Source organism: Medicago sativa, chromosome 5 (assembly GCF_051527215.1).
Source record: "Medicago sativa cultivar Bolivia chromosome 5, Bolivia_mono, whole genome shotgun sequence".
Classification (NCBI taxonomy): domain Eukaryota; kingdom Viridiplantae; phylum Streptophyta; class Magnoliopsida; order Fabales; family Fabaceae; genus Medicago; species Medicago sativa.
Window position 1 is genome coordinate 17,574,547 of NC_140753.1, and position 17,080 is coordinate 17,591,626.

The 17,080-nt window shown below is 34.5% G+C and overlaps 1 protein-coding gene and 1 pseudogene across 1 annotated transcript; one reads left to right on the forward strand and one right to left on the reverse strand.

The window, feature by feature from the left end:
- The first annotated feature begins 2,416 nt into the window (after positions 1-2,416).
- LOC146920653 (uncharacterized) lies at positions 2,417-5,323 on the forward strand (annotated as a pseudogene).
- A 5,915-nt stretch (positions 5,324-11,238) lies between these two features.
- On the reverse strand, positions 11,239-15,851 carry LOC146920654 (disease resistance protein RGA2-like). The gene is made up of 2 exons (XM_085714093.1): positions 12,390-15,851; positions 11,239-11,687 (listed from the first exon to the last, which is right to left on the reverse strand). The coding sequence occupies exon 1, from the start codon at positions 15,746-15,748 to the stop codon at positions 12,434-12,436; it is 3,315 nt and encodes a 1,104-aa protein (XP_085570219.1). The 5' UTR covers positions 15,749-15,851; the 3' UTR covers positions 11,239-11,687; positions 12,390-12,433.
- Between the last annotated feature and the right edge of the window lie 1,229 nt (positions 15,852-17,080).

A 17,080-nucleotide genomic window follows, 5' to 3' on the forward strand; every position in this document is an offset into this window, starting at 1 on the left:
ACTCTTCCGTTAATAATTAAATATGCACTACACTTTAATCTATTTTAACATAAATAATTTTTTTATGATATATACTAATTTTGAACTACCATTTAAGAAAAAAAATTCATTTCTTTATAATTTTTTTGAAGGATCATTTCTTTATAATTTAAATGTCATTGATAATTAAATTAAAATATTTTGCTATTCATTTTATAATTTAAAGTATAAAATTAAATTTTAAATAACCATGATTTATTGTCTTTAGTAATTTTCACATATTTTAATTTTATTTTGTGTTGTTTCATATTTTATTATAGGATTTAAAACTACACGATAATGAAATTGCGAATAAAGAATAGCGTAAAATAAGTATTCAAATTATGTTTATATTAGAATAGACCTGCAGTATTTTTTTCCAAAGTGTGTTGGATATTTTTTATTGCTAGATTATTAGAAATAAAAAAAAATATTGAGGGAGTAAAGTGTAGATTTTAACATAAGAGGGGAAGAGAAATGTAATTCAGGCTTCTCTTAGGAGGGTGGAGTAAAAAAATTCTAATATGTTTTGAATAAGAGGGGAGGGGAGATGATTGTATATTTTAACATAAGAGTGGAGAGGAGGGTAATTCAAGCATCTTCGAGAAGAGAGTAAGAGTAGTGTAATTTACTCTATTTTATATTGGATGGTTATTTCATAAGATAGAAATAGTAGATGAGAAAAATTGGTAGATACATCGATATAATTCATCAATAGATAACATTAATGAATAAAATCTATTCAAAAGACATAAACGTATAAAATATCACTCTTATTTACAAAGATGTATAGATACAATTCATCAATAGATAACATAAATATATAAATATTTTAATGATATATACTAATTTTAAACTACCATTTAAGAAAATATATCACTATATGAGGAATATGTTCTTTTTTTTTTATAAATATGTCACTATATTTATTTATGAAATTCAATGTGAACCATATATCAATAAAGTAAATGTGAATGGATAAACTATACATCAAGAAAATATGGGATATGTATAAGATATATTTTAATAATACATATACTAAAATATGGGATAAATAATTTGTTAATAAATGAACTGAGTTTATAAAAATACTATATAAAAAAATATGAAAAAAATTCCATATGAAATTTCCACTACCAAAATTATCCAAAGAATGTATAATTGTTACACGGGACCCAGTTTGAACACTGATCTAATGTGTACATATACATAAGAATCTTTACGACTGACAAAGTTATTATATTGTCATAACCTAATACTTTGGTTTACTTTGATAACTCAGTTTTGAGGATTAATCGCGATATTTGCTAATAAAATAAACGAAAAGTTTATGAAAATACTATATAATTTTTTTTTAAAAAAAAAACTTCATATAAAATTTCCACCACCAAAATTATCGAAAGAGTTTATAATTTGTTACACGGGACCCAATTTCACCACTAATCTAATGTATAGATATACATAAGAAACTTAACGATTGCCAAAGTTATCGTATTGTCATAACCTAATACTTTGGTTTGCTTTGATAACTCAGTTTTGAGGATTAATTCTGATATTTGCTAATAAAATAAACAAAGAGTTTATGAAAATACTATATACTTTTTTTTTTTAAAAACTTCATATAAAATTTCCACTACCAAAATTATCCAAAGAGTGTATAATTGTTACACGGGACCCAATTTGACCACTAATCTAATGTATAGATATACATAAAAAAACTTAACGATTGCCAAAGTTATAGTATTGTCCTAACCTAATACTTTGGTTTGTTTTGATAACTCTGTTTTGAGGATTAATTATGATATTTTCTTATAAAATGAACTAAAAGTTTATAAAAAAAATACTATATAAAAAATAGTTTTAAAAAAAAAACTCCATATAAAATTTATACTGACAAAATTATCCAAAGCGTGTATAATTGATACACGGGACTCAATTTAAACACTAATCTAATGCATACATATACATAAGAAACTTAACAACTGCCAAAGTTGCCTGATACTTTAGTTACTCTGCAAAATTTAACTTCTTATCATATCTACCAAACTATTTACATAAAATTGGCTAATATACAAATTTCTATGTCCACTTAACAATCTAACAATTATCAAAAAAAGTACTTGCGTGGCGCTTGCGCCGCGCTACCCGTGCTATAGCACGGGTATCTCGACTAGTGCTAGAGTTAAGAAAGACAGTCATGAAATAGCTGTATCCAACTAAATTTACACAAGGTCAACCAAAAGAAACTAAATTTAAAGCTTGAATAAAAATTTAAGGTGTGAATCGTGCACTACTATACACACTAGATATAAAAGACTTTCATTAAAGAAAATAGAGTCAATGGATCTTTTAAATTTAAACATTGCAGTAAATCCTTCCATGTGATCCAATTACTTAAGTTTTCTTAATTTATGACGTGCAATGACTTCTGTAATATGATTTATTTAAATATTTTTATAGTGAACACGCAAGATTAATTAAATGAAAAATAAGGTCATCCAACTACTTCCGGTGACCTTGTGCCCTCCGGCGTACTTCCATTTTAGCTTTTGTGAGCTGTTTCCATGGGTTTTCTTCAGTGCGTTTTCTTCTCCACTCTCCTCTTCGTGTTTTTTCACCTTTTGTTTGGAGCTCGGATCTAGCTTATTCCGGCAACCTGGGCGATTTCCGGCGTAGTTCCGGTGACGCCTCTCTTTTCTGGGTTTGCTTGCAGTTAACCTGTTTGAAGTTTTCCTGGGTTTGATTCAGCAGTTCCTTCTTCCTGGATTTGTTCGAATCGCTAATGGGTTTGCTTGAAGTTTTCCTAATTGATTAATGTGTTTTGGGTTTCGGTAGAAGTTTTCCTGGGTTTGATTGAAGTTTTCCTTCGTAATTGAAGTTTTCCTGGGTTTGATTTTGTCTCTAATTCAGAGTTTGGCTTGGTATTTTACTGTTGCGAGCTAGTTCTTTGGATGTGTACTCATGGTATGCCCTTGGCCATTTATTGCTTCATTGGATTCCGGGGTAGCGTCGGCGAAGCCCCCGGAATCTGGAAAATCGTATGCTCAGGCACTATCTGGTCCGAAAGATTACCAGCTTACTCAACTTCCTCCGAAAGTTGTGATGGGGAAATCCGTTCGAGTCAAAATCACACAAGCTGAATACGAATCTAGGCTCATTGATAGTAGCAGCAATATTCATGGCCGCTTGACACTTCGCAGAGGTGATACTCATTTATCTATTATGGCTTTGAAGCTGAAATTGAGCAATTTGTGGCCAAATATACATAATTGGGACATAACTCCACTAGGAAAGGGCTTTTTTGAGTTTCATTTCAATACTGTTGAGGATATGCGAAGAGTTTAGGCAATGGAGGTCGTGAATTTGAACCCTGATCTGATGCGATTCTATCGTTGGTCTACTGATTTTTCAACACAGGCACAGGCTCAAACACACGCCCAAATATGGGTCCGTTTCTTACACTTGCCTCAGGAGTATTGGCGTAAGCAGACCTTATTGGAAATAGCATCCGGACTCGGCACACCTTTGATAATTGATGATACAACTTTATACAGGCGTTTAGGGATATATGCTAGAGTCTTGATTGATGTTGATCTATCCGAACAACTGTTTGAATATGTTATTGCGGAAAGAGAGGGACATGTTTTGTTTGTTAAGGTGCAATACAAAAGACAACCCTCATTTTGCGCTCACTGTAAAATGTTGGGACATGAAGTTCATAATTGCATAAAACTGAGCAATCTTAACATGGCAGAAGGCACACATCAAAGGTACTGAAGGCACAAACATGTTCACACCCTGTCAAGAAGCTACCTGCACACAATGGGAAAGGCAAGAAACCTGCTGTGACATCTGATAACAGGCATGCTGTCACTGCTACCACTGTCAAACCCGTTTACATGTCTGCAGCCAGTCATAATCAGCGCCCAGACACAGTGGATTTAGACAATTCTGATCAAGAAGAGACCGCTAAGGAAGGAGATAGGGGGGATGTGGCTGAGATTGCAGCAATCCTGATGATTGGGACATCTTCAACTCTATCTCTTCACAATTGATTTGAACTTTTAAATGAAGATGGTGAATTTTCTATAGGGGAGGCTAGGCAAGCTGGATTGGAGGAAAATCACAATCCTAATGGTGAGTTTATTGAAAAACCTGCAATGATCGATAATGTCCCCGAGGAGTTAGTTAATTTGACTCATTCACTCGAAGCTCAATGTTGATTGGGAAAAAGAGCTTCAGTCTGACACTTTGAGTACAAAACTAACAACTCCTGCACAGTGCAGCAAAGCAGGGATGCTGATAGGCTCCTTTTCTGCATCTGTTTCAGCTAGCCAGGCTATGGACCCATCACATGACTATCACTTTTTTACTGGTGAGTGCATTGGAAGACATGGTACGACAGGACACTCTGAGTCTCATGATTTGATAAATGCACCTCAGTTTAACACTTTGAGATCACACAATTCTGTACCTCTAACATCACCAGAAACCTGTAGCATGTCTGAGAAACTGCAGCATCTTGATAACACCCAAGTTGCAGATAATCACCCTTTGAACACAACTTCTGATAATACTGTCCACTGCCATGCTACTTCTGTTGCAAATCAATTGCCTCACATTGGTCACTCTGAGCAGTACAGCAAGACTGGGAGGCAATTTCTCCTCAGTACTGATACTGTGTCAGCTAACATTGATAGAGATTCTATTATTAATTTGCAAGCTGTCTTAACTGAAAATGTCACTTATGGTACACCCATCGTCATGCCTGTTACCACTTCTGATGAAGTGTTGAGGCCTGACAAAGGGAGGATTTCCAAACCTGTTAACAATACTAATAATTCTGAAGCTTGCAGAGGAAAAGTGAAAAAATTTTAAGCAAGTTCTGGGCCGATGATTTGGACACAGATCAAGCTTCTGATAGCACTCTTGAGCCTGACATAAATGTTGAGATTGAAGGGGATATTGAGGATGGGAGTTTATTTACTCCTTTTATGTCAAGAAGGCAGAAGAAGTGTAATAAGAAGAAACATGGCAATAAGCTAAATGATACAATGGTTCATAGCACAAGGAGTGATCACATACAAACTCGTTCCAAGAAGGGTGTGATCAAAAGCAATCCAAAATATTTGTAAAAGTATATCCAAAGCTTTTCAAAGTTGTTGTTATAGAATAGAATTCTAATTTGCTACTGTTTGTCTTGCCTTAGTTTGGCTTTGGTGTAATACTCTTGTGTACATGGGTTCAGGTCCCAAAATCTTGACTTTTTAGTGTTTTTGTGCCTTATCAAGAAAAAAATGAAAAATAACTACCCATGTCACTTTCCCTAAAAAAAATAAAAAAAATACCCATGCCAACAAAGAATGGATCTACCGTCTAACAAGGCGTAGAGTAAAATACCAGATAAACCAAATAGCTAAATCAACTAAATATAGCAGACTAAATTGGGCAGGATAATGCTCATATATATAACTCAAAGTGAAACTTCCATCACAGGTTATATTTGCAAGCACATCGACACAAGCATTAGTCTGTGAAAATGACAAATTTAGACCTCTCAATTTATACCCAACAACGGTCTAATATGTTGCAATAAACTCCAACATGTTGTCGTTCCCAGTTTCGAGGGAGAGAGAGAGTAGTAACCATTACCCAAGAATCAACATGAAGCTCGACTCTATTAAAACGCGTGCACTAGCCAACTTCAAATCTTTAAACACACCCTAAAGCTCATTTACATACACTTCACAACTCCCTAATCCCTTTCAAAAACCACAAATCCATTCGCCATTATCAACCCGCAATACTCCTCCACAACCTACTATAGATCTCCCTTTAGACTCGCCATCAATATTGAGATAGATCCATCCTATGCCAGGTGGCTTTGTTTCCAAAAAATATTCTCCACGATCAAATTGTATTGATTGTCCATCTAACAATTAACCCTCCTTGTGATCTCGATATATGTGTCAAGATGCATCGTAACTTCACTATCATGGGTCAACTTGTTTCTCCGTGACCACAAGGCATGACACGTTGTCGCCCAATACTCAGCCCAACAAGCTGTATCTTCCATGCCCAGTTCCATGTTCGTATTTAAGTCCATCCAATTATGCAAATCAACTTAAAAAAAGCCCTTCCTTTGGTTAATATTCAACCACGTACCGACTTCATGCGGAAAATCTTGAAAGACATGCATCGTATTTTAAACATCTCTACAGTGATAACAATAAGGATGTCATATTCGCATGTAGTTCAACCTACAATTCATCATGAGACGATCATGTTGTAACAACCATACCAAACAAAGAATTAGTTATTCAACCCGGAACTACTTATATACATGTGACCAGCGATGAACTATTAAAATCTTACTTAAAATCTATTATATTACAAGATACATTAATTGCTTTTACATGTGACCAAAATTGAAGAGATGTAAATTAATTGCTTTTACAATGATTGTTTTATAGGCCAGAATACGCTCTATTCTAACACCAATACTTTAAATTTTAATATTAGCATTATTAATATTGGCGTCATGTACCCGTCTGTCCGCTTTTTCTATTGCGCTAACGTGTGCAACTCATGAACATTATGTTTTTTTTGTTAAATGTTTTTTTATATATATTTCTTGAACAAAATCTATAACTATTAATAACGGCAAAACTTTTCTTTGGTGGAGCCTATTTTACATTTTAATAATATTACCCTTGACACAAAAAAATAACTTCCATTAGTTTTATTTTTTATATTTACAACTTACAAAAACTGTAATAGAGCACCGACCTGCCATGTGTAGAGTATTTGTTTCTCATATTTTCTACTGGCCTTTGTTGTACGTTATGGTAGAGGAGAAGGCCGAAGGCTTCAATTTTTTGCATTGCAAAATGGTAATTTGCATTATTTTTTTCTCTAAAATTTATTTTCAAATATTTTATTGTTCCTCAAGCGCTTTTTTATAATTCATTTGCTGAATTTTTTTTTTGAAAGAATTCATCTGCTAATGTTAATATATAACTAACAATTGCTGATATTAATTCATCTTATTTTTCAAAATAATAAATCTTGTGAACGTGCAGAGAAGAGACATACCATTGAAAATTTCAAAATAATAGAGAAAACAAATGTGTTTAATAAACAATGTACAATGAAATTCCCTAACATATTCAATGCCTAATTATCCTTACCTATCATTATCTCCCGATCGATGTTCTAAAAATTGTTCTAATTATTGCACCATTGTGATCCCAAAAAAGAAATGTCTTATACTATTCACCATTGGATAAAATATAATTGGGTGTCTTCAAACTTAGAAACTATTGTGGGATCTACCACAATATATTAATTGTTCTTAAAATATTTACACAAATCTACCATATGAATCAACACAAATTCTCTCATTTTTTAACAACACTCCTACTTTTCTTTAACAAAAAAAAAACTCCTATTTTAATATAAATTTAATATTAACATAATCATATCACATATAAATTCACTAGTACAAAAAATCCTCTTTAAGTCAGTTCAAAAGGGCTTTTTAAGTCGGGCACACGTCCGACCTAATAGCAGCCGTAGTAAGAAGTTTTTGCCTTTTAAGTTGGATTTAGCAACCGACTTAAGGCCTCATCATTTAAGTCGGTTATCTGGGAGCCGACTTAGGAAGTAAGGGTCTCCAAGTATAGAATGGCATATTAACCCGACCTAAGAAACCAATTTCTTAAGTCATCTAAATTTTAACCGACTTAAGAAGTTACTCTTTTTTTTGCATTACCTATATACAGAATATGCATCCTATTTTTCCCTGCATAAATGTAGAATATCCCGTACCATTACCTTGGCTAATAAAAAATACATCTACTAATGAAAAGTAGTACCAAAATACACATTAACTAATCAAAACAAAATCATATATTGAACTATAATGTTATAGAAAACTAAAACATAGTCACTGCACTACAAGGGTAAGAGTTATACTAACATGCAAATAGATAAAACACCTAGAATAAAAGAGCTACAACCTAAAATACTTCTTCAGTTGTTCTTGTGTCTCATCAGCAGTTAGTACCTCAAACTTTGGCTGCAGCAAACAAGCAAGAAATTATGGTTATCTAACATCCTCCATTAACTTCGAAAAAACTCCAGAGTAGTCAATTTCATTTATTTTTTGTTAAATGATTAACGCGTCCATCAACATCAACACAAATGAGCATTACAAATTAATCTATGCTCATGCACGAAAACCAAAGTTTGCTAATAGCCACTCTCATGAACAAAACATTGCCAATTATCAATTAATCAAAACAGATGAGTTATATTGCAAAAACTGTAAAGTGCAGCAAATTAAATTACCCATAGAAACAAAAAAATACTACTTACCCTAACTTTATATTGCAATTCAATACAACGTGCAAACTTGAGCTTATATGCATAATATGATTGACTAAGCATACACCTAAGGTCCAAGATAGCAAGGAATCCAAAACCAGAACAAGGCCGCAAACTAAAAGGGAACATGCCGATGTGTGTAAAAAAATTGATTTCCAAAGCCACAACAACACAGAAAAGACACAACACCCACACATTAAGAAATATTTTGTCACGATAATAAAGTTCTTTTAGTTAAACTAGTTTCTAGATGAGACCTTGGATTACTCATGTTTATGAGTGGGAGGTGTAATATATCATCTATTTGAACTGATAGTCGCTTGTGGTGTGGGTCGGTATAGTTCAAGCATGTGGTTGTTGGAGGACTGTTGGTGAGGTGAATGTTAGTGTTGGTTCTGGAGGCTTTTGTATTTTATTTTGTTGGTTTATTTTATCAACTCTTATACATGGACCACCATAAGTGGCCACACCACTTCTACCACCACACACAAATGTAACACGTGGCCATGTGGCCATCGTCCACGCCCTCCGTCTTCATCAGCCATAACCACCACAACCTTCTCCACGCCACCCACTGTCGTCCACGTCCTCCGTCCTCATTAGTCACAACCACCATCGCCGTTTCCATTCAGATCTGAGTTCCAATAACATTAAACAATATATTTCAGTTATTGATATGTGTTCCAAAAAATGTTATTGAAATGTTTTAAATCAGTTTTTCAGATCAATGCCGGAATGGAAAACGAAGGATCATATGGTTAGAGGAGAGAGCAGTGAAGGGGAGATAACTGGAGTGGACAGTGGTGATTGTTATGGACTCTTGGAGAGAAGAAGAGGTGGTGGTTATGGTGGTGTTAGGGTCAAAGACGGGAGAGAAGATGGGAGAGGGTAAGAGGCGCGAGGATGAGGGCGACAGAGCGAGAGGATGAGGGCGACAGTGGTGGTGAGGGAAGGATAAGGTGGTATGTGGGGATAGAACATTTATTAAGACCGAGAGAGAAAATAGTTAGTGATCTGAAATTACCAAAATACCCCTTATGCCATATGGTGGTCTCTATTGATGGTATGGAAAAAAATGGTGTCGACCAATAATTCTTCTTATTTTGTTCAATTGTTTTCTTCTTTTGTTGTCGCGGATTCCTCTGTGGTTCCTTTTTTGTACTGGGCAGCGTACCACCCTTTATACTTTTTCTTATGTAATATATAATTTGCTGCATAAAAAACTCTCATATTCATCTTTATTATATATATATATATATATATATATATATATATATGAGAAAATAAAACAGAATAAAATTCAATGATATCAAATGATGTGACTAAATTTTTTTTGTTTTAATTTTTTTCATTTCATTTGAATGTGCCTACCCAAATCAAATGATTTACACACACACATAAAATAAAAAAATTAAAAGAAAAATAATTTAGTCACATCAATTAATATCACTGAATGTTATTCTCTTTTAATTCATTCTATTTTGTGTGAGTGTTTCTAAATTTTTTTGATCTGGAGTTGTGACCATAGAAGACTTTCTCGTGAACATAGTAGACTCTCTCTCTCTCTGTATATATATATATATATATATATATATATATATATATATATATATATATATATATATATATATATATATAGCAAGAAACCTTTTTTCCTTTTGAAAAGACCAAAATATAATGTATTAAACAACACAATCACAACACAAGTAGTGCTAAGATTGAAAAATTATAATACTCAGAGAAAACAGAAAAGACACCAAAACAATAGTGCCACCCAATCAAAATCAAAATGAAAGAAATTATAATCAATTAGTAGGTAAAAACTGTAATATACCGCTAAATTCTAAATAGACTGCTGTATCAGTTGAGCATGTTAGAACGGAAATAATTTCTAAAGGGTTAATTAATTATTGTGAAATGCGAAGATGTTCGGTAGATATCTCGCATTATCCCAACGGGCTTGAGAAATTATATGGTTTCGAGTAACGGATGGAAATTGTCTTTTCCCTTGAAGGGCATTTTGGTAACTTGGAACTTGAGATTTTTTTAGGGTTATTTCAGTTATCAGAAAATCAGTTTAGTTATGATCCTCTAACTCCCCATTAGTAGTGGAGTTGAGGTTAATTTATATTTTTAAGAAATCAGTTCGGTTTATAATATTAAAACATGTTTAAGTCGTGGCTTTCGCTATCCCGCCAGTTGGATACGAAAGGTTCCCGCCAGTTGGAACGGGCACTATTCGTAAGGATGACTCCCATGACGACAAGAGGAGTCTGGTATCCCCGTCAGTTGGGTTCCCGCCAGTTGGAATTATTACCGGTTAGCAGTGGAATAAATTCCGGGGTTACTCCACCTGGGTTTATTCCGTAAATTCAATTCAGATAATATTGTTTGTTCAACGCTAACATTTCTAACATAATATGACAAACATTTTGAATATGGTTATGATTATGATTATGATTTTGGTATTAGTGTCAGAATTATATCAGTTGTTCAGACAGCGATCCTAGTTATCCCACGATCGCTCAGCTATGCATTAAAATACTGTATAAACCTGAAATGGGTTGAGTTTAGAAACAGATGGCAATCCTAGGTTCCCCGAGATTGCCTACAGCCTAGGATAGGTGGAACTCACTGAGACATCCTGTCTCACCCCAATCCCTTTTATTTTATTTCAGATGCACAAGTGGCTCACAAACAGGACGGTTCGTGATGAAGTAGCGGAAGTAGCTGGACATTTATGCTTACTTGTCTTGTACAATAAATGATTTATCATTCGTTTGTATAAAGTACACGTCAGTGGTACTATTTCAGAGGTATAAGACAAGAATGTTTATAACTGTGCGGAGAAAATTTTTATTATTGTAATTTTTAATGTATCCAGTGCCAAATAACGCACATACTAGATATCCTAGGTAATTTCTAGTATGGGTGTTACAAAAACACTCTTACACATATGAGCGGTTGAATGCTCCATTAATAGTAATCATAAGAAAACACTTAACCTTAACCTTAATCCATGACCATACCAATAGTTTAACCATGTTAAAAGATGAACTTGTTATCTTGAGCAGCAAGCTAACGGTACCAATTATAAGAATTAATTGTTCATAAGCAAATTCTTCACACGAGCCAAATTAAAATACAGCTGAAGACACACAAAAACAAGTGAATGCTTATAAGAAAAGCTATTGGCTCTCTCTGAGGAAGTGCTTGTTCTTCTTACAGTAGAATTATCATCGTTTGCATGGATGCATTCTCTTCTTTCTTCTTCAGAAATCCTGAAAATGAAGAAATTAATACAATGGTGCAATGTCGGTACCAATATGAAATGAATTACGATAAAAAAAAAAAAAATTGAGACAAACAAACTTATATCGGATATTATTAGAAATAACTTGATCAATGCAACGAATAATGAAACAAGAACTTTTAGGCTAGTGATACTTGGGCCACACAAGTTAAGTTGTGAAGCATTGCATGCATTAGTTTACCACCCTTAAAAAATTCAATGAATTTGGACCATAAAGTGACTTAAATGTATACATGATTTAGATATTAGATATATACAATTGTTAATTGTAAAATCAAAAAGATGACACATAAATATTACATGGATGATTGAACTTTTTTATTAACTGAAAAATTTATTAAAAAGCAAGTCATTGTTCAAGACGAACAAAGATATGTAAGACAGAAACAACATAGTAAGAGCGTCATATATAGGTTTAACTCCCAAAAGAACACCCATACATCTCATACATCAAATACAAATTCCGACAAACAAACCAAAGACACCCCTCATAAAGGGTAACCACCAAAACCATAAAACAATTAAACACCAAAACCAAAGCCAACTCCAAAAACAAAAACTAAACATGTGCACAACAACAACAACAAAAAACACCACTATTGATACTATATCATAACATGAATTGAGCAAAATAATAATAAAAAGAGAACTTGAATTAATATCAACCGACCTTTTGATTATATGGAACATATCTTGGCTTGATTTCTCGAAGTCCTAAATGTATGGATTAGTTTTCATGACCTGTTTATTTTTTATATGCTTAATTTGTGGCCAATCATCACCGGTATCTGGCTGACATCTTGGCAACAACAAGGTGCAATCCAAAATGATCAAAGTATGCAGATCCTCCAAATTTTTCAATGCTTTAGGAAGCGAAGCCAACTTGTCACATTCAGAAATAACCAATTTCTCAAGTGATTTGAGGTTGTCTATGGTTTCAGACAAAGAAGTCATTTGAGGACAGTTATGAAGCTGAAGATCTTGGAGAGATGTTGCTTTGTAAACACCCAATGGAAGAGTCTTCAGTTTTGAATTTTCCCTTATGGTTAAAGAACGCAGGTTTTTCAGACCTTCCCATTTAATACTTGAGAGGTGAAGATCAAGTTCTTGACAGTTTTCAATGTTAAGACTTTGGAGTGAGGTCAGATGATCGAAACCTTTGGGAAGAGACTTTAGATCCTTCCAATCTTTAATGACAAGTTTCTCAAGAGAATTGAAGTATTTGATCCAATACTCTGGTGGTGATCGACTGTCCTCGATGTTGGCAATTTTCATTGACTTGAGTTTAGAAAACTTATTACCCTTTCTCCTGCCATGACGTATTGTTTCAAGTAGTGGCTGCACACTTGAACCCGTGAGAACTAGCTCTTCATCAAGACCAGGAAAAAGTGGCATGCAAGTTAGGTCAGGGCAGTAATATACATGAAGTTTTGAAAGGCAAGCAAAAACAGGTAAATCTTTTTCGGTTTTATGCATTTTCCACCATTTCCTGAGGTTAGGACAATCTGAGATTGTGAGTTCCTCCAAGGATGGAAAGTAAACTGCAGCATCTTGTAAATTGTCATTGTCGTTGTCATTGTCGCCATCTTTTTCATCAGCAATATATTGCAGTTTCTCCAACCTTAGAAGTTCGAGAAATTTGAGGTTTGGAAGTTCATCAAGGTGTGGGAGAAATATGCAACTTGTACAGTCATACAAGCTTAACTTAACAAGCGATTCCATGTAAGGAAACCAATACGGAAGTGTTTTACCTATGTACCCCACAATAGAAATTGCTCTCAGTTCAGAGGGAGGAGCAAGACAAGCAAGTGTATATTCGTCTGCATTCTCTTCCTCCTCATCATAGTCATCCTCGTGGTTCCATCTTAACGTAAGACCCTGAAGTTGATTTTTACCTGTGAGATAATTATCATCATCGTCGTCCAAGCTGGATCTTTCAAGATGTGAAATTTCCAAGTGGCCTCGTAAGTTGTTGAGCCTTGCAAGTCCGCTAAGGTCACCCACGCTGTACCCCTCACTAACCACAAAGAGAGAAAGCGTTTGTAGAGAATTTTCCAGCTTGTATAGTTTGCGAGGCATGTGAATGAGAGCCAAGCATCCATCTAGCTCAAGATGCTTCAAGTTAATTAGTTCATCAATGTTCTTGGGTAATTCCTCGAGTAGATAACATTGAGACAATTTCAACGTTTGCAAATTGGTTAGCTTGATAATGGAATTTGGTAACTTGTCTATAGTATTAAGGGACAAGTCAATATACCTCAAATTATTCATATCCCCAATAGATTTTGGCAATGTCTTGATTCCCATGTCATGGAGATCCAGCATTCGGAGAGTGGTCTTGAAGGTTTTGAATATTTGACTATAAGTGGAAGTGCTCGTGTTCATGTCCTTCGGAAGCAACGTTTGCATCTTCCAAAAGAGAATGGCCCTTAGCTTCTTTGCCTTTTGAAACAAAGAAGGTGGAATTCCATGTGAAACATCCAAGCTAAAATCAAAAGAAGCTCTTAGGACTCCTTCACGAACATTTTCCCCTTCTGGATCCACCGTAACATTCTCCATTTGATCTGATACGAATCGTGCTAGGTCGTGCATTAAGGGTTGCATTCTACATCTTCTTACAGCGCCACATTCGTCTTCTTCCATGTCTTTGAAAATAGGCATCCCAACAAAGTCGTTGAAATACTCGCGTAAGTTTTCTTCTGTGGTTGAGTTTTCTAAATTCAATTGAAATCCTTCTGCTGTCCAGAGATGAATTAATCTCTCGACATCGATTAAATGATCCCGAGGAAACAATGAACAAAATGAAAAACACAACTTTTGATTCCTCGGAAGTTCATTGTAGTATCTAACCTTAAGATATTCTAGAAACTCCTCCTTAGTCAGATCTTTAACGACACGATTGTTCAGAAACATTGCTGTGAATGATATCAAGAAAGGAACTCCATTCCAATCCATCATAATTTTCTGTTCAATTTCCTCCTTCACATCAAACTTTGAAATACTTTCTCCACGAATTTTTGAAAACAATGACCAAGATTCCACTTCATTAAGCATGGGAAAGACATGTGGCTGAAACGTGGTAAAAATAGTATCTGGTGTTGTTTCAGTTTCACGCATGGAAGAAGAAGAAGCAAACAAGGGTTGTGGTGGTGTTTTTGTGGAAGTTAAGGAAATGTTACGCAACCTAACAGTAATATTGTTGGCAAGAATTTTACTACGCGTGGTTATGAGTATTGCACTTGAACCATTAGATGTCATTAATATCTTGTCCAAATCACCAAGCACCTCGTCAGTAACTATCTCAGTTTTCAAATTGTCCAGTACAACAAGGTTGCCTTTTCCTTCAACAGAAGTAGATGACTTGTGTGCAGCACGGTCTTTGAGGGTTCCCACATCATCAATCCAAATTTGCAAGCCAAAGTTATCTTTGATTTGCTTATCCTCGAAGATGAGACGGGCGAGTTTTGTCTTCCCGATTCCTGCAAATCCAACAATGGTAACCACAGAAACTTTTCCAGGTCCAGGATCTGTGTTGAACAAGATAAGTTGATCTATGATTTCATCTTTTCTCCCAATTATAGATGGGGCCAACTCTGTCTCCACCTCTGTCTTCTCCGATACTTCTTTAGGCGGACTACTGGTGGTAGTGTTCTTGGGCAGTTTAGTTGAAACTTCTTGGATGCCCTCTATGACATTTTTTATTTTTAAGTTGACGGCTTTGAGGCGACTATTATGATGACTGGTCTTTAAGAAAGAGAGACCACTTCTATGAGGCGTGGCATAATCCTCGGAGAGTTCCTCCACCAAATCATTCAGATCATTGACAGCAGTCTTAAGGTTTCGCAGCCAGACTGGCGGAACCTTTTGACCTGGGACGTGGTTCTTGACCGCGGTTTGAATTTTTATGAGAGGAGTATTAAGGTTGTTGGTGTCAGTTTTCGACAGCCCGATACGGGAGTTTTTCTTTTCAAGGGAAGGTATCCTTGCAAGGATTTCATCAATGGTTTCTTTCAGAACAACTATATCCATGGAATTTGGCTGATGGGTGAGACTTGAAATGGAATTGGAGGAGGAATAGTTAGAAGCAGACAAATTTAAACTGTTTGATGAAATGAGATTCAACGAGGTACTCACTTTCAGCTGGAGTACTTGTTATATAAAAAAGAAAAGAAAACAACAGGGTAAGGGTAATTATTAGTTAATTAGCAATAGGCTAATAGTTTAGTGGTGTGGCACATTGCCACTTGCGTGCACTCAAGCTTTATCTTAAATATAGAAAGACCTCATTAAATAAATGGTTAAAATACAGAGTCAATGGCCGTTTATAAATATAAGTTAAACTAACATCACAATAAAGTTACAAGTCTGACACAAGAAACTTTGTACATAAACAATGAAAAATATTAGATAGAGAGACTTTGTACATAAACAAATAGAAAATATTAGATAGAGATCTAAAATTCAATTTACATCTCGTGAGAAAAAAAATAATAAAGAGAATGATATGATCCTATAGGAAGTGGGAAAAAAAGATATTGAATGAGTGTATGATCGAACAAATGGCCACTACAACTTGTCAAAAAAAAAAAATGGCCAATACAAATTACATTAATTATATTTTGTGGGCGTTAGAATTTAAAAAAAAAATAAAAAATACACAAAACTGCGTCATCTAGTACAAAAAGTGGGATTTCGATTGATGAAACATTTGTTCAAAATCTTCCTAAATTTGATTGTTTTGCTTATCCGGTTTTTCTCCACAACTTTGTATATGAACAATGCTTAGCATGATCGTAGAGATAAAAGACACATGATTTTAGAAGATACATACTTATATAGCAGAAATAAATTATTTCTTCCCTCATTTTAAAGATCAGACATACTTATAAATTGACGAAACTCTTCGGAAGAGATTTTTTCACTATAAGAAAACAAAAGAGAATCAAAATCTTGATAGAGTAATTGGTAAAGGCTTGCGATTATCATTGGCAACTTCTGTATGAGAAATGGATTAATTTTTTTGAATCTGCACAATATGTTGGAAAGCCAAAAGGAGAAACTTATGGTTGGCCTTGTCCTGAAAAGTTGTAAGATTAATTTTGTAGTAAAAAATTCTCATAACAAAACGAGCCTTTATATGTCATAACAAAGAGTAATTGCTTTTCTCATCACGGCTAAGTTTTTAATTGGAGAGTATCCTCAGAACTTTATCATGTATGTAACTATATATATGCTAAAACAAAATAAACTTTCACTCAATAGCTAGATGAAATACTATTGTGAACTAATAAAGATTAAAATGGTACCTTATAATTGATTAATTGTTCATAATTGCTACCAATCTTCCGTCATTCTGTGTTT

Bases quoted from the DNA above. Each gene is read 5' to 3' on its own strand.
- LOC146920654 (XM_085714093.1), bottom strand. From the start codon at position 15,748: ATGGATATAGTTGTTCTGAAAGAAACCATTGATGAAATCCTTGCAAGG.